The sequence below is a fragment of the Cyprinus carpio genome, chromosome A20 (assembly GCF_018340385.1).
Source record: "Cyprinus carpio isolate SPL01 chromosome A20, ASM1834038v1, whole genome shotgun sequence".
Lineage (NCBI taxonomy): Eukaryota > Metazoa > Chordata > Actinopteri > Cypriniformes > Cyprinidae > Cyprinus > Cyprinus carpio.
In genome coordinates this window covers 14,106,060-14,128,977 of record NC_056591.1, presented here as the reverse complement: position 1 = coordinate 14,128,977, position 22,918 = coordinate 14,106,060, and the positions used below count along the sequence as shown (strand labels likewise).

Genomic DNA, 22,918 nt, shown 5'->3' with positions numbered 1-22,918 from the left:
AATGCAATAAAATGATTTGAGCTCACGTAGACTTTACTGTTTAAATGATTTCGCCCCATACTTATTTCTTTATTTACTCACTTGTCTTAGTGCACCGATGGAGGCACTATACTAACAGATCTTACAGAGAATCCACAGAAGAAGACGAACACGGAAGCGTCTGAACCTATTTTTTTACAGTCTATGGTCTGAACTGTATATATTATTGTTATTTGTCTGATGCGAAATGTGTACTGATTGTGTGCAGAAGCAGTATCCCGACAGGGTGAGTTCATGATCAATTTTGTTCACACTTTATGCGCATCCTTCTGATATTTCTTGCTATGTGCTCCTTTAATGCCATTAAAGTGAACAGAGGCAACAGCGCTGGTTGTTGTTTTCCAGCCACAGATGAATATCACTGCACTCCTGTGTGTTCTTCTTGTAACCTACCTGTACTTGCATTAGGCATTTACCTCTTTTTAAAAATTCAATATGATAGCACGACGATGAGTTTGTTTGGGTTTTTGATGTTGTGTGCACTGGTACTTCAAGTCGTCATAAATGAATGAGTATTTACTGGCAATGTTCGACTCCTTATATATTTGCTTGTAACTCAATTTAAGGTGTTAATTTCTTCTCTTGTGTGCACAGGGTCATACCTGTCTGGAGAATGGTTCATATCTTATGAATTTTCTCGGCTGCGCTAGCTGTCACCGGCGGGACTTTGTGCTGATCAGCGACAGGACGATGGTGAATGAAGATGAGGAGGAGGTTGTCACTTACCTGCGTGAGTCACGTCACATCAGTGTATGTAAATATTCTGTCAAATTTGTCATCAGTAACGTTCGATTTTCCTCAGATATGTGCAAGAACTGTGATCATGTCATAGCAAGACACGAGTACACCTTCACTGTGGTGGATGACTATCAGGTGAGCTGTGCCATTAACCACTATTCACTCTCCTTTTTATTGGTTGTTGGAAAAAATAAAAATACATTTGCCATTAAACTTTTCATTATTATTATGATAATTATTATTATTACTGGTAACACTTTACAATAAGGTTCCATTTGTTAACATTAGTAAACATAAACAATGAAAATACTTATAAAGAACTTATTAATCATTTAAAATTAAGATTTATATAATTAATTTCAACACTGAGAGATCGTTAAAATCAAAGTTGTACCATACTATTCATATTATTTAATAAACCTTAACTAACATAAACTAACAGTTGTGTTTTTATTAAGTAATGTTAACAAATATGCATGAACTAATGGGAACTTATGGTGAAGTGAACCTTATTATTATTATTTACAGTTAGAATATTACAATTATATTATGTAACTTATTGGATTAATGAGTAATAATGATAATAAAAAGAAATGTTTATAATTATTATTGTTATTATTACTGTTGTAGTCTAATAATTATTTAGTTATTGTGTTTAGTTATTTTGCTGCCTTATGGACATAACTTATGATATACGCATCTCTGGCTGATAACAGATTACTTAATTGTGAGATTAAAACAAGCAATTTCTGTAAAGCTGCTTTGAAAAAAATGTGAAAAGCACTATACAAACACTTGAATTGTCTCAAAAAGGGAAAGTAACAATTACTAATCTGTACTGATTAGCAGTTTTTAGACAATAAAACAAAAGAGTTTTATGTTATCAGTCTTGTAAAACAATATTGGTTCATCAATTTAAGATTCATTTAACAATTTTATGGAAAATATTAGAATAGGAAACAGATTTTTAACAAAGTCAGTACTTGCAAATGTATGTAAATAGTACATGAATACTTAAATATGGGGCAGATTAGAATGTTTTAGTTTGTTTAGCCTTTTACAGGGAATTTTTGTTTTATTATTTGTTATTCTTTTTTTTTTAAGGAATACACAATGTTGTGCATGTTGTGTGGAAAAGCAGAGGATTCGATCAGCGTGCTGCCAGATGATCCCAGACAAACAGCACCTCTGTTCTAGAGGATCTGCACCGACAGAGACAGGGAATTGTCTTCTTTGTAAAGAGCATGGTCATGCATGATGGTGGGAGCCATGACACATGTCACGTTTTAACATACGCTTAGCACTGGAGAACGACACACTGTAACTCTGAATCCAGAAGAATATACCGCAGAATTCATTGTGCTTTGTTTCTACATATTCAGGACAGGCACTAAGGTTTATAGCACAGCTCTGACTCATAAAGATACATGAATTTGAGAATCATTCACAAATTTTAAACCTAATTAGGAATCACCCATTGTTTGATTCTCTCACTCTGTTCAAAATGTATGGAAACGCTTTTATGCCACAGAATAGAGAATTCTGAGAAAAAGCAAATGTCAGAATAATGAGATATAAACGTTCTTGCATCTATGAGTTTACACCTCACAATTCGGATTTTTTTCTTTGAATTCTGAGTTTACATCTCTGAGTTATCAATTCTGTTTTTTGTTTCTGCCATGGAATAAAAAATAAACAAAGTAACTGCAACTTTATATCTCACAGTTCAGACGTTTTCCCAAATTGTGAGATAAAAAGTTGCAATTACCTTGTCTGTTTTTATTTACTGACGGAAACAAACTCCCATAAAAGTTTTATTTCCCATGTTAAAATGCTTTCTTTTATCCCATCATATTATGCGCAATGTTGCTCTGTTGCCAATTATTAGTCTGCAGGGGGAATATCTGTTTGAGTGACCAAGAAAGGTTAGGTTTGAGTGGGTTATCAGTATGTTAACCACAGACAGGATTTTTGTTACTATGCAGTGCTTAGATATACAGATGTCAAGATTGGATTGGACATATCAAATATGGTAAAATATGGAAAAAATGGTGCACACAAGAAAAAAACTGATTCCTGCTTGTTATTACTGATACATTTAAAGTAGATATGATGTCATACTGTATTTCTAGTGTCAATGCAACAAAATATTTTGTATGCTTTGTCTAAATAAACTATGAAACAATGAATTTTATGTTTATTAAACTAATGACAGCATAATATTATCCCAACATCAAGCATCAGGTACTTAAGAGTACATGTTTATTCCATTAATATGAATACATATACAGTACATTCCAACATTGTAACTTTTTTTTTGTTTTGCATGATTGAAATGTTTGTTAGCAAAATACAGTACATGAAGCATGAGGTGGAATTTCCTTCTCTTAATATATTTATATCTATATACAGTTCAGATTATGTACAATTCTTAAGATAAACCACCCGACAGGGCACAGTTGTGGGCCTATGCTGATGCTTTTAAAGTAAAAGTACTTCCAGAGGACAAAATAGACTTTATAGAACAAAACAACTATTCTATGCGCACAGCACACAATGAAGTCGTGGTAATGATTTGGTATCTACAATCCATTTCTTTGTACATCACAAGGGTCACGCACTCCTCAGACAACTTTCAATAAATGCCATGACAGAGAATTCAATCCCAAAAACCGCAGAAGCATCTTGGCATAAGCAGCCAACTTATCAAACAGACATCTTGCTGATGTATTCAAGTAATATGGTAATGGGACTACTGTATAGTGTTTGAATCAAGAGTTCCTTTAAGGGTCCATAGTGTTTCACCGCAATGTATTGGTAAGTTCCTTACTGACGTTATGACTATTTACAGGGATTTTTAGTATGATATTGCAGGCATGGAAGAGATTATACTTGGCAATTGCAAGGTTGCTGACCCTTAATGTGATGGCAAATTCACTCAGTAGCAAGTAGTAATGCTACAACCTCAGGTACGTAACCACATCCAATAAATAAATAAATACATTCTATAGATGATATAGTTTACAGTACGTACATTCCCTGAAATACATATATACACATGCTTGCTTGCACCAGATGTACCTATACATGAAGGATATTACATGGTATCGATAGCTATCTGTTGAAATGAGCATTTAAGCTTAAATGCTTTGACCAATGATTTAAAAACAGAAAAATGACAAAATGTAAGGCTAGAGTATCTGGAATGCCTACAAAACATGCATCTGTTTGACAGAATACAGTGAGTTCCTAAGTGCAGCCCCATTGTTTTCACATTCTCACTGATAGTAACTGATAGTAAATGTTCAAAATCAGACATGTGTTAAAGTATGTAAGTGCAAAAAAAACATCAGAAAATAAACAGATAATTTACATAGCAAAAAAAAAAAAAATTATATATATATATATATATATATATATATATATATACCTATATATATATATATACTATATATAGTACAGTCAAAAGTTTGGAAACATTATGATTTTTAATGTTTTTTGAAAGAAGTCTCTTCTGCTCATCAAGCCTGCATTTATTTGATCAAAAATACAGAAAAAAAATTTAATATTGTGGATATATTATTACAATTTAAAATAATTGTTTTTAAATTTATTATACTTTAAATGATCATTTATTTCTGTGATGCAAAGCTGAATTTTTAGGATCATTATCACATGATCCTTTAGAAATCATTCTAATATAATGATCCATTATCAAAGTTGGAAACAGTTCTGCTGCTTAATATTTTTTCAGAACATGTGATACTTTTTTAGGATACTTTGATGAATAAAAAGGTAAAAAAAAAAAGAAAAAAAAAAGAAGCTATGTTTTTAAAATATAAATATTTTGTAATAACAATATACACTACTGGTCAGTAATTTGGGGTCAGTCATTTTTTTTTCTTTCTTCTTTTTAAATAAAATCAATACTTTTATTCAGCAAGGATGATAAATTGATAAAAAGTGATAGTAAAGAAAATATATTATTAGAATATATATTATTAGAATTTTTATTTTTATTTTGAATAAATGCAGTTCTTTTTAACCTTTTATTCATCAAATATATTAGACAGCAGAACTGTTTCCAACACTCATAATAAATATCAGAAATGATTTAACATAACAGACATAACAGAATATTAGAATGATTTCTAAATGATCATGTTATAGACTGGATGTTACCTGTGACACTGAAGGCTGGAGTAATGATGCTGAAAATTCAGCTTTGCATCACAGGAATAAATTATTTTTTGAAAGTATATTAAAAGAGAAAACTATTATTTTAAGTTGTAATAATATTTCACAATATTACTGTTTTTTCTGTATTTTTGATCAAATAAATGCAGGCTTGATGAGCAGAAGAGACTTTTTTCAAAAACATTAAAAATAGTAATGTTTCCAATCTTTTGACCTGTACTGTATATGTATATATATATATATATATATGGCACAAATTATATGGAGTGTTAAAAAAATATATTACAATGATATGCAATGGGCAATTTGTTTAGAAGAAAGTTACACAGGATCACAGGAACATTTAGCCTGTTAATATTTCATGTTTTTCTAATCACAACCAACCGGCAAATACCTGGTCCTTTATCGCTCTACTTATCAAAACACCACTTGTAAAAACGCTACAGTTCATCAAACGGTAAAAGGCTACTTTTGAAACCGGTTGTCAAATTACTGACAGCTCACACCAACAGTTACATGCTTTTCTCTTTATTTGCTCATTTTGGTGGTGGTTTTGCTTTCAGAACTTCCTGCTCTGACTCTGGGGCAGAACCCTGAGCCGTGATTTATGTTCAAGTCACTGATTCGAGGAGGTGAGGAGGCAGAGCAGCTACTTGGTGACTGGCTGTGACCCCCCTCAAAACGCGAAGGCGAAGAGCTCAATGAGCGCTGCAGAGAGGAGGTGGTGGTGCGTTGGTAACGTGAGGTGCTGACAGCCAGTGCACCTCGCTCTTGCATGAGCTGAGAGAGGTTATCTAAGAGGTCCGTGTCACCTGTGCTGCTAGCACGAATGCGGTAGCGTCTGCGTCTGCAAAGAGACATAACGTTCAACATTGATCATTTAGATGTATATTTAGGAATTGGACTACACTGGTTGTGCTGCATGTTTCGGATTCACCAAAAAAAAAAAAGGTGATGAGTCAATTGTTTAGTGAATCAGACTAGACTGCTCGTGCTATATATATCTTTGATTTACTAAAAAGAAATTAGAGTAATTTGTTTGTGAATCAGATTACACTGGTAGTGCTGTATGTTTTTTGATTCACTACAAAGAACGTGTTTCATAAGAGTCATTGTTCATGAATCATATTACACTAGTCACACTCATTGTATCTGAATCACTATAAAGAGCCAGCTCATAATAGTCATTGTTTGTAAATTGGACAACCGTGTTCATCTCATATGTCTTGGATTTACTAAAAAGAACAGGTTCGTAAGAGTAATTTGTTCATGAATTGATTACACATTGGTAATTCTCTAAAAAGAGCCAGCTTATAAGGATGTTTGTGGTCTACGCTGGTCTCGTTGTACATTTTGTTTTTGCATGTAGCTCGTGGAGATACAACTCAACACCCTGACACAGGGAACCTTATAACTTGGTACCTGATGAAAATATTAATTTTAAAATTTTTGCTCCTCTCACCTGTTCTCGCCACCTGTGCGAATGGGTGGTTTGCCTGGTGGCGGCCGTGGAATAAATCGTGCAGACAGCTGATCCGGCACTAGTGTGGGGCTTATGGGTCTTGGTATTTTACTCTTGATCGACACGGGTCCTGAGAAGGAAGACAGAGAGAGTGGCTCTTCCACCTGCCAGTCTGACCCTCGAGAACCGGTGGGGAAGGTGAACCTGTCGCGCAGCAGTGCTGAGGGGAAGTGCTCACATGATAGCGACAAAGATGGAGAAAGTGGAGCCGGAAACCCTCTACGTGTTGGAGAATCTGGGTCACGGATGGGGATGCGGCTGGCTCGGGGTGAGAGTTCACGTGGTGATGCTAGAGCTGCATCAACACTGTGTCCAGTCATGTCACCCTGGTTGGGAGTTGAAGAGGGCCCACCGTCAGGACAGCCCTAGTCGCTCTCCACATCCTTGTCAGAGGCCTTGACAGAGATAATGTTTTCATCTGGCTTGTTAAGGCTTTTAGAGGGTGAAACATCTGGCACATGGTTGTGCTCATTTTCCGCAGGGCCTGATGGATTGTCAGGCTGAGAGTCGTCTCCTGTCTTCTCCTGAGGCTGAACGGGCTGTAGCACTGCATTGGATGACTGTGAAGGGAATAATATTAAGATACAGGACACTATTAATAGAGCTCTGCAGAGAAAATCTCTTATACATCTGTTTTTTTACATGGTACCATCATCTGCTTTGCCAAAAATAATTTTTGAGCTTGGTGCTTTGTGTCAGCTTCGCTTTCTGTCTATTGATGATTTTAATATACAGTAATCCCAAAATCTGAGACATAGTGATGTTGCAGTGAAACCACTGCAATGCACTCATAAACAATCACTGCTTACGGCTACAGTTTTCATTATACAATCAAACATATTTTATGACATAATTACAGTTTTACGTTAAAATTAATGACAAGGAATTTAATAATTGTATAATTTTTTTCTCACAATTCATGCTGTATATCTCAGAATGTGACCTTATTTTTTTTAGAAATGCTATTACATCTACTTTAGAATGTAGCATGAGCTGCTACTGACCTGCTCATGATGATTCCTGCTGAGCACCACTGACGCAGGCTGTACTGTGGGCAGTCTTCTTAATCCAGACAGTCCTATTATGCCATGCAAACCTGGTAGTCTGGCGAATGGAGGACCAGTGTGGCAGATGGCTGTGTGGAATTCTGCTGAACCACTCAGAATGCTAGCGCGCTGAGGCAAGGGGTCGGACCAGGTGCGAGGGAGGGCGAGGGGGGGCTGGAGGAGCGTGGTGAAATCCCTGAGCGTTCTCCTCCTCATCCGGTTTAGATCCTGCTGAACCGCAACCACCTCAAGCTCCACTAGAAACCCACTCCTGTGAGTCCCCCTCTTGTGGGACGGGGCTGAGGTTGACGGCAACGTAACCGCTGCTGGCCGCACCCCTCCTCATCCTCCAACGAGCCCTGCTCGACCCGACAGACAGACCTGTCTTGGGGCAGACCTGGACGTTGCTTCCCTAAACTAGTAAGATGAAGAAGGAGAAGTGGTTATGACATCTCTAGAGACCAGTTCACATTTTTAAGATAGACTATTAGGATTTTGTTTACTGACTAGGCCTCAAGGAAGCGTTCAATTGTGGGTTTGGGTTCAGGGGTCAGTCTTTTGTCTAGCCCCATGCTCTGACTATGGCGCATCCTTCTCAGTAGAGGAGCCACACGGTCGATAAGCAAGGTCTCTGAGCGCACACGTCTGGGAGAGCCCTGGATGGAACCACTGTTGGGGCTCTGGTTGCCCTCTTTGCTTCTTTCTTCCTCACTAGCCACCTGAATCAGAAACGCAAGCGCATGACCATCTCCGACTTAAAAACACACTTGCAAACTCTGAACCAGTGAAAAAGGTGATGGGTGGGGTATAAGTAACAACAGGCCTACTCTTTAAATTCTTCAAAATTATTTGGAGCAGTTGAAATCACTTAAGAATTTTTTTATATTAGAATAGAACTATGTGTTGTTGTGTTTTGAAAAAACATCACTCTCCTAAACTGTAAAATGACCATAAAAATTAAGATTTCAACAACTTTTCAGTTCAAATAATACAAGTTTTTACAGAAAACAAAGTTTTATGAAATGATAAAACTCACATTACAGTTGTATATTATTACATAATTTGGCCTAGAAAAAAGGCAGATGGTCAACAAAATTGCAAATGGGCTAAATAAAAATGCTAATTCACTCTCTGACAGTAGGTGGCTAATGTACAAAAGCAGAAATACAGCAGTTACCCCTGTATAAGTCAAGTCTGTGAAACTGTTTCATCTCTAAAACAATCTGTATTCTGTAAAAACTATATATATGAAGGTGACTTGACATGTACAGAGTTAACTGCTGTATTTCTGATTTTGTATATTAGCCACCTACTGTCAGAGAGTGAATTTGCATTTTTATTTAGCCCATCTGCAGTTTTCTTGACTGTCTGCTGTTTTAGTAGACCAAACAATTCGATGCCGGATTTTCTGAAAGACTGAAATTCACGAGTTCACACTTACATATAATTAGCTGAAGTATGATAATGCGTATTTGGCGTGCTGTCCAGGGAAGGGCTCCGAGCTCGGGAATGGCCCGTAGAGTGAGTACCCCCCTCCACGTATAATTGTAAAAATGAACTTGAAGTGAGGAGACGGGGTGGAGAAGGGATGCTTATAAACCGTCAATGGATAGAGGTAAGTCAGCTGTTATTTATACTATGGTTGTTGATTAACTTGATGTGTTCCACCCAATGTTGATTAGGCTAAGTATCTGACGCGCTCCTCCCGAACCTTGTTAATAAAACATAATTTAAAAGACGATTCAATGCCGACTATATTGGATTGGATCCAACAGTAATGTTGCAACACACAAGTGTGAGTAACTGTTTTTATTACATGATCACCATTGCTTTGTCTGTTATTACAGGTCGTTTGATATGTACTGAGTATTTATGCGTTTTTAACCTAAATCACAGCAAGGTCCATCTGTGAAGGATGTCGGCTTTCACACGTACATTTTAAATATGCAAAACTGTTAGCCAATCATAGCAGTGGGCGTTTACTTCCGAGTCTACAATACCCCCCGCCTATTCATATTGTTTTTTTGTTTTTTATTATGTAAAAATCTTTATAAACATTATAAGTGGACCTCAGAGAACACAAATAATAAAAAAGGCAGTTTATTACACCTTTAATTCAGTGTTGGTTCAGTTCAGTTCAACAACTGTAAAGTTATTTAATTATGAAACACGTTCAATTCTGCTATAAGCAGCTCTACAGAAGATAATTGTTTTTTTGTTTTGTTTTTTGTTTGACTCTCAGATCAATGTTGATTCAGTTCAATAACAATGTGGATGCTGCAAAATTTGTCAATTATTAAATACATTCAATTCGGCTATAAAGTGGTGCTGTGCTTATAAACACTACTTTAATAGGCATCATCATAACCCCCCACCTCCCCCCTTAAATTTAAGAATGGCTAATTTTGCCAAAAGGCAACATTTGCATTTGCAGGTATTTAAATGAGTGATTAGCAGTTGTTCTGTCTAAATAGTACCTTTCTGATTAGTGGTTGAACATTGTTGAGGTTTCGGTCATGGCTGTGCTCCATATCCTCCCATACATCCACTCCCTGTGCAGGCTGCGTTGGGATGGGTGCGCAATTATCAGCCTCGCTGAGGCGCTCACCTTGAAGGACGTCCTCTGTGTTCTCACGCTGCAGATCGCCCGGAATCACAGAGGCATTGGCCATGCTGGAAGGAAAAATATTCATTTATGTAGACCTCAAACAGTTTATACAGAGACTCAATATATCATTGAGCCATTGTAGATGCTGGATATCTACCCTAAATATGCAGGTGTGAGGCGGGTCAACTGCTGAGCTGTGGTTGCCAGGGTTCCAACATTAAGTGTGTCCTCTGAATCTGTTCTTTCCCAGTCATACAGGTCGTTTTTCCACCACATTATAGATCTTCATGCTGTTGTGAAAGACTGACATCAGTAGCTGCAACACAATAAGAGAGCATGTTAGTGATTGTTTTACAAAGTCTATGGTCAAGGAAGGCTTAATTCAATACCTGATAATCTGGTTTAGTGTAGTAGTCCAGGTTGGAGATATGGTCGAGAAAAACGCTAAAACTCATCTGGGAGGGTGTTTGAGCATGAGGCGATGGTTGTAATGACTGCTTCATATTTCCGACCTGTTCCTGTATTGATGGCAGGACTGAGAACACCAGCATATCTCTTATCTACGGAAAATTATGATCGGAGCAGAACTTACTTTGTCTTTGATTTTTCTCCAGGGTAACTGACCCACAATGAACTCCACAAGCATATAAAATAAAGACCACAGGTCATCATGTCGACCCATTTCCTATAAAAAAAAAAAAAATAAGAAGAATTTACATTTTAGTGAAATATGAGTAAGTAACATGACATGCTGACACATGAATGGCACCCGCCATTGGCTTGAGAACGTAAGAGAGAGGAGTTACCCTATTCTTGTGAGCATTAACGGAAGCATAACGGACAGTTCCTCTGAATCCTGCCACTGGACGTGGCTTTAGACAGAAAAAAGAGAATGTGCAGAAATAAGTAAACATATAGAAAACACATTACAGGGATAATTCAGCCAAAAATGAAAATTCTGTCAAAATTCTGACATTGAAATTTAAGTCAGTGTTCAATCTTGACATCCACCACTACCCTTTTTGGTGGATTCATTAGAGTTTGAGACGTAGCAATCTTAAAAAAAAAAAAAAAAAAAAAAAAAAAAAACATTTGTTCACAAATTGTACATCACTACTTTTCTCATGAGCTTTGAATTACAATTTAAATTTGGTTCTGTATAACTTTGTGTCTTTTTAAATCTTGAAATCTTCAGTCCCTAAGCACTGTATTTGCAAAAAGCAATTCTTCAGTAATTGCTTGAAATTTCTACTATTGTGCTCCACAGAAGAAATAAAGTTATGCGAGTTTGGAATGACAGGACTGTGAGTAAATGATGACTGAATTTTCATTTTGGGGTGAACTGTCCTTTTAAGGAACACTTATATGGAATTTCATAAACATAAGCTTTAAAAGACATCTGTGATTACTTACTGGACGGACTTCTTGACATGAGTTTGTAAATTGGCGTGCCAACCCAAAATCAAGCATATAACAGGTTCGGCACGTACTGGCAAGTCGACCCATTGCGAAGTTAGACTATTTGGAAAAAAAAAAAAAGTTTGATGACTAGTTTATATAGTCTAAAAAGAAATCATGAGGCACTGTTAAACATGAATTTTAGTCACTATTAAAAGTGCTTTTAGGCCCAGGGCTGTCTGTGAGAGAGCAGAATCTGTAGAGCACTCTTACAGGTTTGATGTCTCTGTGCAGGAAGCCCACAGAGTGGATGCTCTCAATGGCCTCTAAGATTTGTCTGCCCAGCCTGAGTGTTCGTGGAGAAGCTGAAGGTGCCACGGCTCATGTTGCGTCGAAGGTCTGCCAAGTTCTTTCCCTGCAGTTCAATGGACAAGCATCACTTCAGGTGACTGAGATCAGGGTTGTTGTGTTACTTTGAGTTGTGTGATAACCTCCATTAATTCAGAAACAAGAATAAATCATTTGATGCCCCACCTGAAGCTCCATAACCACATAGTTGAAGCGGTCATTGCGCCCACAGCCAACAAAACGACAAACATGGTCTTTTCCTACGAAATGGGTCAAGGTAAAAATGGTATATGTCATACAAATACATATGTATTTTTAAGTAATATTTCCCTTGTGTTTAGTTGTGTATGATTGCCCATAATAGAGTAGCACACACAGTGCAAAATGACTCCTCAAATAGTGTTTTCATGCTTGTTTTATATACATTAAATAAAATAAAAAAATCAATATCTTAAATGTCTGTGTTAATTTTTACCCTGAAGTCTTTTCAAAACTGCTACTTCCATCTTCAGAACCTGTTTGGGTTGCTGGGCAGACTCCACTTTCAGAGCCACACTGACTTGGTTCACCTGGTCCAGGACTTCATAGATCTCACCAAAACCACCCCCGCCAATTTTCTTCAACTAGATGGGAAAGATACATTTTGAATGAATGACGAAAGAAATTCTGAAACAAATAACTGTGCAAATTTTTTTTTGTGGATAGGAATTCTTAATGTTTTTGGAATACTCGTATGCTCATCAAGGCTCCATTTACTTATTAAAAACACAGTAATATTGTAAAATATTATCACTTAACTGTTTTTCACATAATTATATTATTTAGAATTCTACCTAATTCTATTTTAATATAATTTAAAAAGTAATTTATTCCTGTGAGGTCAAAGTTTAATTTTCAGCAGTCATTATTTCAGTCTTCAGTGTCACATGATCTTCAAGAAATCATTATGAAAAGAAAATTCAAAATAACCAAAAACCTTTCTTATTATTATCAATAATGAAAACAGTTGTGCAGCTTAATGTTTTTGTGGAAAATGTGCTACATTTTATTTATCAGGATTCTTTAATGAATAGAAAGTTCAAAAGAACAGCATTTATTTCACTTTTGATCAATTTGAATCATCTTTGCTGAATAAAAATATAAATTTTTCACAAAAAGAAAAAACACATTGACCCCAAACCTTTGACAGGTAATGTACTGTATATATTTTTTCCTCCTATAATTGAGTAGACAGCTTTCAAACTTGTGTCAGAGAACAGATGTTACAAAACATGAAATACTGCCTTAAAAAATGTTCTAGCAAAACAACGCTTTTGTCATGAAATAAAATGCTGTCTCATTAATATTTGTCAGCATGCAGTATAACACACCTGCTCAACACACCTGCAGTGTATCGTTTTACTGAGCTCAAAAGGAAAAAAAAAACTCCTTGCCTAAGTGAAAGTTTACATAAAGAATCTGACAGCTATCAGAACCTCTCTACAAAACTATCAGTGAGTATTTGAATAGTCCTGAAGCCTTGTCCTCGTAAATACAGCTCCTTCAAAACAACTCACCACTCTCCATCGCTCCCGGACCATGCTCCCGACAGCCAAGATATCAGCCTGCTCCCCTGACCCACTCATCCTGAGTCTCAAGAGTGGACTGAGCACACTCAGAGAAGGTCTACACCTCACATCAGTGAGCTCGGGTCCTCACTGAAAAGATTAGAAAAACAGATAGATTTTAAAAAGGATTCATTTAGTTGAAACTGCTTTTATAGTAGAAATTAAAGGCTCTAGAGAAGTTTACATACATAAGGGAGATTTCTTTACCTACAGTAGCTGTAGACAAGACAAAAATAATGAAACATGCATTTTATTGGCTCCATCCATTTGTAAGAAGCCAATTGTCAAGCACATCTTACCAGCAAACATAAACTCATTTACATCCTTCTCTTCACTCTCTGAGGCAGAAGTCTCCAAACTCATCCTTTCTAATCATCGTACTACTTGTTCGCTTCATCCTATCATGTGCATGTGTGATACGTGACAGGAATGCATCGTCAGTGCAGATTTAAGCACATCTAGACCGAGCAAACGTCTTGCAGTAAGGGCGAAGGAAATATATCTCAAAAGCAGACTTTTTCATGATTCCGAAAATGATAAAAATGTGTTCTCATCTTGTGCTGCTGAAGAAGAAGCGGTTAAGCAACAATGCAGTGTTTATAACTGCATGAGAGGATTATATATGAGCTGTAATGTTGCAAGTTGACATGTTGCAAGCTTAATTTAACATCACAACTGACAAATGTATGGAATATTCTGAGTCAGATATGCAAATTATTATATTTTGAAGTCACTACAGGGAAATAACCTGATTTATTAATGAAGTCATTTAAACGCAGCTTACTTGTGTTGTCAGGTTACTGATGTGCATGTAAACGGGGAAAACTGGTTATTTTAAAAAGTCGATATTTGTGAGTTATCAGCTTACTGGTGTGCATGTAAACGTGCTCACTTAGACAGGCTCGTATAACTCCATTACTTAAAGGTTTAGTTCACCCAAAAATTAAAATTTGCAACTAAATTACTCATCCTCAAGTCATCCTAGGTGTATATGACTTTCTTCTTTCAAACAAATCCAGTCAGAGTTATATTAAAGGGATACTCCACCCCAAAATGAAAATTTTGTCATTAATCACTTACCCCCATGTCGTTCCAAACCCGTAAAAGCTCAGTAAAATAACAGTGTCAAGGTCCATAAAAGGTATGAAAGTCATCATCAGAATACTCCATCTGCCATCAGACGTGCAATCTGGGTTATATGAAGCGATGGGAACACTTTTTGTAAGCGAAGAAAACAAAAATAACGCCTTTAACAATTCCTTTGTCAACAGTCTCCTCTGTCTCTCCATATCACCATGTGGTGCGTATGCTCTTCTGTATCATCCGCGCCACAAGGATGCGCTGTTTTCTTTCAAATCAAAGCTAAATACATGCAGCGCAACAGCGCATCCTTGTGGCGCGGCATAGATATATACACTAGATGCAGGGCTCCAAACTGCGACTAAAACAGTCGCATTTGCGACCATAAATATTAATTTGCGAGTGACGTTTTTGCTGAGGTCGCCACTGGCGACTACCCGCCGAAAGCTCCTCCGGATTTAACCGCTAAAAAAGTTTTCTCAGGCGGATGATTTGCTTCATTCTAGCAGCGCCCCGTCTGTGATAAAACGAACTCGGGCCGAAGGTTAATACACAACTACACCGAGTGTGGATCTGCCGCGTGTACACCAGCTTTCAGCCGAGATCGGCCCATAGAGAAAAAGCCGTCTGTCAGCCAGAAGTGTTTTGTAGAGTCGGTGCAGCTCTGGCCCATTATCTTCTCACCGATGCCGAGACTGAACCGACAGAGACGCATTTCAGCCAGAATCAGCCCGAGTGTTATTGCTATCTGGGTATATATTTACATGTTATAACCTTAAACATTTGAATGTAATGCATTTTTTCCTAATTGTTTTGCGATCAAATCTTTTATGTTCACGTATTATACTGAGACGATGCGCGTCAAAGTTTTAGTGGAAAAAGAGAGTTTCAGACAGTCCTCATCTCTGCCGCACATCAGTGCTGACGCACACAGTCTGATAAACGCAGCTCCGCTGTGCAGCGAGACAGAAATGACAGAGACGGAAGAAGGGAAAGTGCAGAAAATACAGCGTATATTTCGTGCACAACTTGAACAAACTAGAACAGGTAAAGCTGCCAGCTGTGTGAATATTAGCAATATAGTTAACAATTCTCGTTTATAATAATTACTAATATGGCTTCTTCTAAACAAGATCTTGGTCTGTGTTCTTTAAATGCGTGAACTTAATAATTTGAAGTGCAACTGGCGTCCAATAATCGCAAAAAGCTCTGTGCTTTGTAACTTTTTAATAAAAACTACCAGCTTTAAAATTATTCCGAATTCATAACGAAATTCAAACAATACAGTTTTGGCGCTCCTTAATGGGGCAGGCGCGGTCGCTTTAGCGCCTCAGTTCAAGGGCAAGTGAACCCATTTAATCTTTCTCTTTACTAATATAGTACATAGTGAAAATGAATTAACATCAAAAGGTAGGCTATTTTATAAGAGATCCTACAGTACAACTTACTGAAATGTCTCATGTAGGAGGAGCCCAAGCTACACTCAGTGGCCAAGTGATGCTTATGCTCCGTGATACTGGTAGGCTACAGATTCTGTGTAATGAACAATTCTTTGTGACTGTAGAGACATTTAGTTCCCACTTTAAGTGAACCTTAGTTCCCAGGTCATCTACAAGATGGATTAAAATGCTGAAAAAGTCAATAAAAGATGAGACATAAACACATGACAGTATGATTGAAATGTAAATAAATAAATAATAATAATCATAAAATAAATAAAACACGTTTATTCTGTGGCACCTAAAAAATTATTTGGCTCCTAAGTTTTTTTCTTATAGGAGCCAATGGCTCATTACTCGATTTTTTTGTTTGGAGCCCTGAGATGTCGCCTTGGGGTTCTAAGCATGCGTCAAAATCACCGCCATCTTGGAACAGGGGTCTTGTCATAGGACGTAGCTAGGTAACGCTGCTATCTCTGCCTGTACTTCGAATTCATGGACGATGCCAGACTTTTGTGCTGCGTATGGATGTTCAAACGAAAGAAATCTAAAAACAAGACAACAAGGGATTACATTTCACAAGTGAGAATGTGTTTCATGATACTGAATGTTACGAAATTATATTTCTGGTTACGGTTTCAGTCCTTGGTTAACGACCACAGCTAATCCATGCTAGTTACCCATTAGTTTATGACAGTTAGGAAAACCGACAATGAACAGAATGTATTTATATCAATGTAATATGATCGTAAGATGTTGGAAATGTGGACAGTTGTTTTGGTCTCTATTCAACAGTTTCTCCGACTGGCACTGTGTGGCCAAGTTCAGTCTCCATCTATTTCCAGCTAGTATGCTACACTACCTCCAGTCATTCTTGGCTAACGGAGATGAGTCTTAAGTTAAAACGTCCACCTGAACAAGTTTATCCAAACATACTGGTTCTGGCTGTTTACCCCGACTGTATCTGATGAGCTACGACGTGACGGGAAAAAACAGAAACAGTTTACAACAACAAAAAAACGGGAACAAACCTTTTCAGCCAGCCCCTTTACTCTGCTCTTACTTGGCTATGTACCTTGAAGTACACTAAATACTATGGACTTATGGATTTGTTTTGTTTGTAGATTCCAAAGCTCTTAATAAGGAAATTAAAAATTGACCCATGCTTTTTTGCTTAAAGGTGAAGACCCAACTTTATGTATGTTTTGTAAGATTCCCTTATCTGTCAAACATATTTTATTAGATTGTCCTGGACTTAACACAAGCAGAATGCTCTTTTATGAAGTTACTTCACTTAAGGACATGTTTAATGAGATTATGCCTGAAAAGGTTTTGGATTTTTTTTTTCATATGTTAATAAAAAAAAAAAAGTATAATATGACTTGCTGTTTATATTTGTTTTGTTTTTATTGTATTTATATGATATGTGTTTTTGTAATTGAATTTTTGCAATGAAAATAGCTTTGATTGCTGACATGGCATTAAATAAAATAATCTGAATCGCATTTTGGCCGGTTGGTCACGAATTTCCACAAATTCAATAACATTTAGTCATTGTGTCTTTTCCTAAATCTTCACAGTCTAACCCTCTAATTTCGCAGGCTTATTTTATTGTCTTTCACTTTTAATCACTGTTTTCGCATCTCTTACTGTGGTAAACATGGGAAGGGAAATTAAAGATTTCATGAATTAAGAATTCGTTCGATTTATTAATTTGTTCCCTTATTTCAGTTAAATCATCGGTTATTTAGGGAACAAAATTATTGAAACATGGACAGTTGCCACAAATTAATAAGTCGTAGGAACGAATTAACAAGTTGCAGGATAGCCTTTCTTTCCTGTGTCCCGCAGCCCTGCAAAGCGCATGATATGAAACGATTGCTTTCCACATTGAAGAACTTTTGTGTTGTTTCTATTTTAATGTACTTTTAAAGTGTAAATCACATTAAAACCTTAATTTGTACATTGTGAATGAATGATGATGCGTTTATTTACCATCACCGTCACTCACAGACGCTCGCATGTGTTGAGTGCGCATGAGCCGCACGCAGCCCAACATTAAATCGGTTAACCGACCATCGACAGCTTTAAATCATCGTCGTCTCAGTTATAAATTTGACTGGCAAATGATAAAGAATGATAGCCCCTTTTGTATTGCATTGCATATCAGGGATGACAGATTGATAAAAAGACATGTTTTGAAGTGGGGGGGGGGGGTCGATTGAAATCGTAAATCGGATTTTTTGTAAAAAAAAAAAAATCGGGGATTTTTTTTTAGGCCATATCACCCAGCCCTACGTTTTGAATATGGATATTTTTCTTACAAAATGCATCAATTCGCTACAGGAGGCCTTTGTTCATCCCCCGGAGTTGTGTGAGACACTTTTTTTATGGATGGGCTCTTTTTATTTAACTTCTTTTGAACTGATGCACTGCAACACCCGCTTAGTGCCATTAAACAGCTTGAAAGATCAAATAATTATTTTTTTTATATAACTCCGACTGGATTTGTCTGTAAAAAGAAAGTCATATACAACTAGGATGACTTGAGGGTGAGTAATTTATGAGCAAATTTTCATTTTTAGGTGAACTAACTCTTTAAGAAACCCACCCTTAACCCATCTCTTTTAGAGAACTACAGACCAGTTTCCTTTCTTCCTTTCATTGCAAAAACACTTGAACAAGCTGTGTTCAACCAAGTCTCTGCCTTTCTCACACAGAACAACGTCCTCGACAGCAACCAGTCTGGTTTCAGAAGTGGACATTCAACCGAGACATTCAAGCCTTGCTCTCAGTTGTTGAAGCCCTAAGACTGGCAAGAGTGGATTCCAAATCTTCAATACTTATTTTGCTGGATCTGTCTACACTGCTGCTTTTGACACAGTTAACCACCAGATCCTCCTGTCAACCCTACTGACAAAGGGCATCTCAGGAACCACTCTCCAGTGGTTTGAGTCTTACCTATCAGATAGGTCCTTCAAAGTATCTTGGAGAGGTGAGGTGTCCAAGTCGCAACATTTAACTACTGGGGTGCCTCAGGGCTCAGTTCTTGGACCACTTCTCTTCTCTGTCTCTACATGGCATCATTAGGTTCTGTCATTCAGAAACATGGGTTTTCATACCACTGCTGTGCTGATGACACTCAACTCTACCTCTCATTCCATCCTGATGATCCAAAGATAGCTGCTCGCATCTCAGCTTGTCTATCAGACAATCCATACTGGATGAAGGACCGTCACCTTCAACTCAAACTTGCCAAGACAGAACTGCTTGTGGTTCCAGCAAACCCATTGTTTCATCAAAATTTCACCATTCAGTTAGGCACATCAACCATAACTCCTTCAAAAACAGCCAGAAACCTTGGAGTTATGATTGATGATCAGCTGACTTTCTCAGACCACACTGATAAAACTGTCTGGTCCTGCAGATTTGCTTTATTCAACATCAAGGAGATCCCTTTCTTTCAGAACATGCTTCACAACTCCTTGTCCAAGCTCTTGCTCTGTCCAGGCTGGACTATTGCAATGCTCTCTTGGCAGGGCTTCCAGCCAGTTCTATCAAATCTTTATAATTAATCCAAAACGTGGCAGCAAGATTAATTTTTAATGAGCCTAAAAGAATGCACGTCACACCTCTGTTTATCAATTTGCACTGGCTACCAATAGCTGCTCGCTTAAAATTCAAGGCATTGATGTTTGCCTACAAAACCACCACTGCCTCGGCACCCCTTTGCCTAAATTCATTACTTCAGGACTTATCCACCCTCTAAAACGCTTGCGTTCTACAAGTGAACATCACTTTATTGTGCCATCCCAAAGAAGCACAAAATCACTTTCGCGAACTACCAAACCAAATCAACCCAACTGGTGGAATGACCTGCCCAACTCAATCCAAGCAGCCGAGTCCTTAGCCATCTTCAAGAATCAGCTAAAAACACATCTCTTCAATCTTTATTTGACCCTCTAACTCTAGCACTCTCTATTCTAATTCTTCTTATTAAAAAAAGAGAGAAAACACTTGTCCCTTTTAGACTATTACTCTTTTCATTTGCTGCTTGTTTTCTTAAAAAAAAAACTAACACTAGCTTTCTAATCTTTTTGTATTCTATCTGTTTTCTTTTTATTTATTATACTATTAACAACAGAAAAAAGGCCTCTAACACTAGCTTGCTCTATTCTATCTTTTTTTTTATCTATTATATAATTTTAAAAACCCTTGCTACGTGTACTACGTTAAGCTAACTGAGACTTGTTATAGCACTTGTATATCACTGCTCTTTTGTTGATTTTGATTGCTTCCATTTCTAATTCGCTATGGATAAAAGCATCTGCTAAATGTAAATATAAATATAAATGTAAGACAGCCTTCTGTAAAGGCACCCAAACTACATGAATCTGACCTGTCCTTAGGTTGTCTTTTAGGTAAGATCTGTATAAGAACATGTCCAGAATCTTTTTTTTTTTTTTTTTTTTTTTTGACTGTCAAATTGATGGAGCTAAATACGATCAAATCCTTAAGGCACAGGCTTACTGTAGGCCTGAAACAAGAATAAAATTCACTATATCTGCAAGACAGTGACTCAGGGAAACATAATCTGTAAATCTACATCACAAAGACTACAAAATATTGGCTAATACGCATGCTTAGACAGAGAACCTTGGCTGTTTGATGTCAACAATAAAATAAAAATGCAATCACTGCTATTGCTAAGAGGCTAAATGAACTGTTTTAGTAATAAATCTAGGATTTCTTAAGAATTTATTTTCTTAAAGAAGATATAAACACATGTAAAACAATTTCAGTATCGTATTATGAAATGTTTTGTTATATATATATATACATATATATATATATATATATATATATATATATATATACACATATATATATATATATATATATATATATATATATATATATATATATATATATATATATATATATAGATAGATAGATAGATAGATAGATATATTTATTTATGCATAAATATGCAAGCATGCATGTTATTTGGTATATAACAAAACTGACGTGAATATTTTACATTTGAATAAATTTGAGCATAAAAATATTATAGTTTAAAATAAATCAAATTATTGCCGGTCTTAAAAAGGACCAAACGCTATTAAACACCATTTAATCATTAAATCTGTACTGTATTAGCAATACTGTAATTTTTCCCCCACCACTCAGAACAGATGGAGGACAGTCCAAAGCAACTGCCATACTGGCTGCATGCAGTACGTTGCTGTTTTTAATGAGGATCATCTTAAGGCTGGCCTGTTCCATGTCTTTAATAGCTGGCTGTGCTACTGAATTTTAATCATTTTAGCTTATGCTAACATCCACAAGCTATGCAGAAACCCGCCGCTCACTGTCCTTTCCGCATCCAGTGACAACAACAGGAGGAGACACGGGACACAGGCTAGCTAAAGCTAAGGCATCAACCAGAGTCAACGCACTGGACAAAAAAACGCAATGAAGCGACACCGCTCTGGCTAATTAGCCAAACTGAACATCTGCACCGCAACATACAGCTATTATTGAACATACGGTTGCAGGTTACACGTTGGCAACACAATGTTGTGACAGCTGTAATCCCGCTAATAACGCGGACTAGCTCGCTAAGAGGACAGCACGCGTTCATTGAGGGACCCGGTGTGTACATTACCTCTGTATGCAGCGATGGTCCAAGGTGTTTTCGAAGACTTCAAAACATCCTTTTTTGTTCTACAGACCATGGTGATATAAAATGTTGGAAATAATAATCCCATAAAGTTTTGAAACACAGAATAACGACTGAAGATCCTGTTATTTGCCTCACTGTCTCTCAGCAGCAGCGATGATGATGACTGAGCCAGCGGACCGATCCGTGACGTCACCGCTGGTCGAATGGGTTTGATTTCAAACATCGTTTGGAATAATAATCCCATTAATAAATATTTTAATTAATAAATAATATTTAAAACAGTATAGTTATCAATAAGATTCCATCTGTTAACATAATACAGACTCAACATTTACTAATAGGCTACATTAAAAACAAAAGCTGGATCTCTTTGTATTCCTTAATTAATGGACCTGAGCTCAAACAATGAACAGATGTATTTAACTAATGGATCCTTATTGTAAAGTGTCACCATTTTAATAATTATTCGTACTGATGGCCTTTTTTTATTTCGCTTTGGGATATTATGCTCACACTGAACATTTGAGTATACGCATGTAAATTAAGATTTACATAAAAAAGCACAACATTATAATTATTTTGGTGGTCACATATCTTCATTGTGGAATTACACAGTTCAGACATTTATTTAGGAAAAACTATTAGTTCTGAATGCACTCAGAAACCAGCAATAGTGTTGTTACACAACTGGATATGTGATATAGGCATTACTTGTAATTAATCTGATTTAATCTAATAGTCACTGAAACAGTTCTTTCCATGTTTTTCATTTAACACAAATGCATCCACAATGTACAAATGTTTCTTATAAGAATGTGAGAGGAATTTATACATTTATCCAGACAGATGTCAGTTTTATACTTTTAGTAGAAACTACACTGTTTTGAGACTAGGGTTCCTTGTATCTTACTCCGTAAAAAAAAGAAAGAAAGAAAGAACAAAATCAAACATTATAATATTTACTGGCATTAAACTTACTGAGGGATATTTCCATATTTTTATAAACCAAATATACATGGACTGACAGAAGAGTTTCTTGTCAGTACACAATACCCGTTTCACAGATCAATAAAAATATTCCTCAGATAAAATGGTTAGAGAAATAATGTCCTTTAAACAACAGCACATCGTCATGTAAACAACAACAAAAAAAGGTTGAAAACTATAAAACACAGGATTAAAAACTTTAAAATATTATTCCAATAATTTT

General features: G+C 36.6%; 1 protein-coding gene and 1 pseudogene across 1 annotated transcript; one reads left to right on the top strand and one right to left on the bottom strand.

Moving 5' to 3' along the window:
• Positions 1-105: 105 nt before the first annotated feature.
• On the top strand, positions 106-2,966 carry LOC109106603 (protein Churchill-like). Its single transcript, XM_019119927.2, has 4 exons — positions 106-265; positions 634-769; positions 842-912; positions 1,882-2,966. Exons 1-4 carry the CDS (start codon positions 227-229, stop codon positions 1,972-1,974), a joined length of 339 nt encoding a protein of 112 aa, XP_018975472.1. The 5' UTR covers positions 106-226; the 3' UTR covers positions 1,975-2,966.
• A 2,520-nt stretch (positions 2,967-5,486) lies between these two features.
• LOC109106593 lies at positions 5,487-21,838 on the bottom strand (annotated as a pseudogene).
• Positions 21,839-22,918: the final 1,080 nt, after the last annotated feature.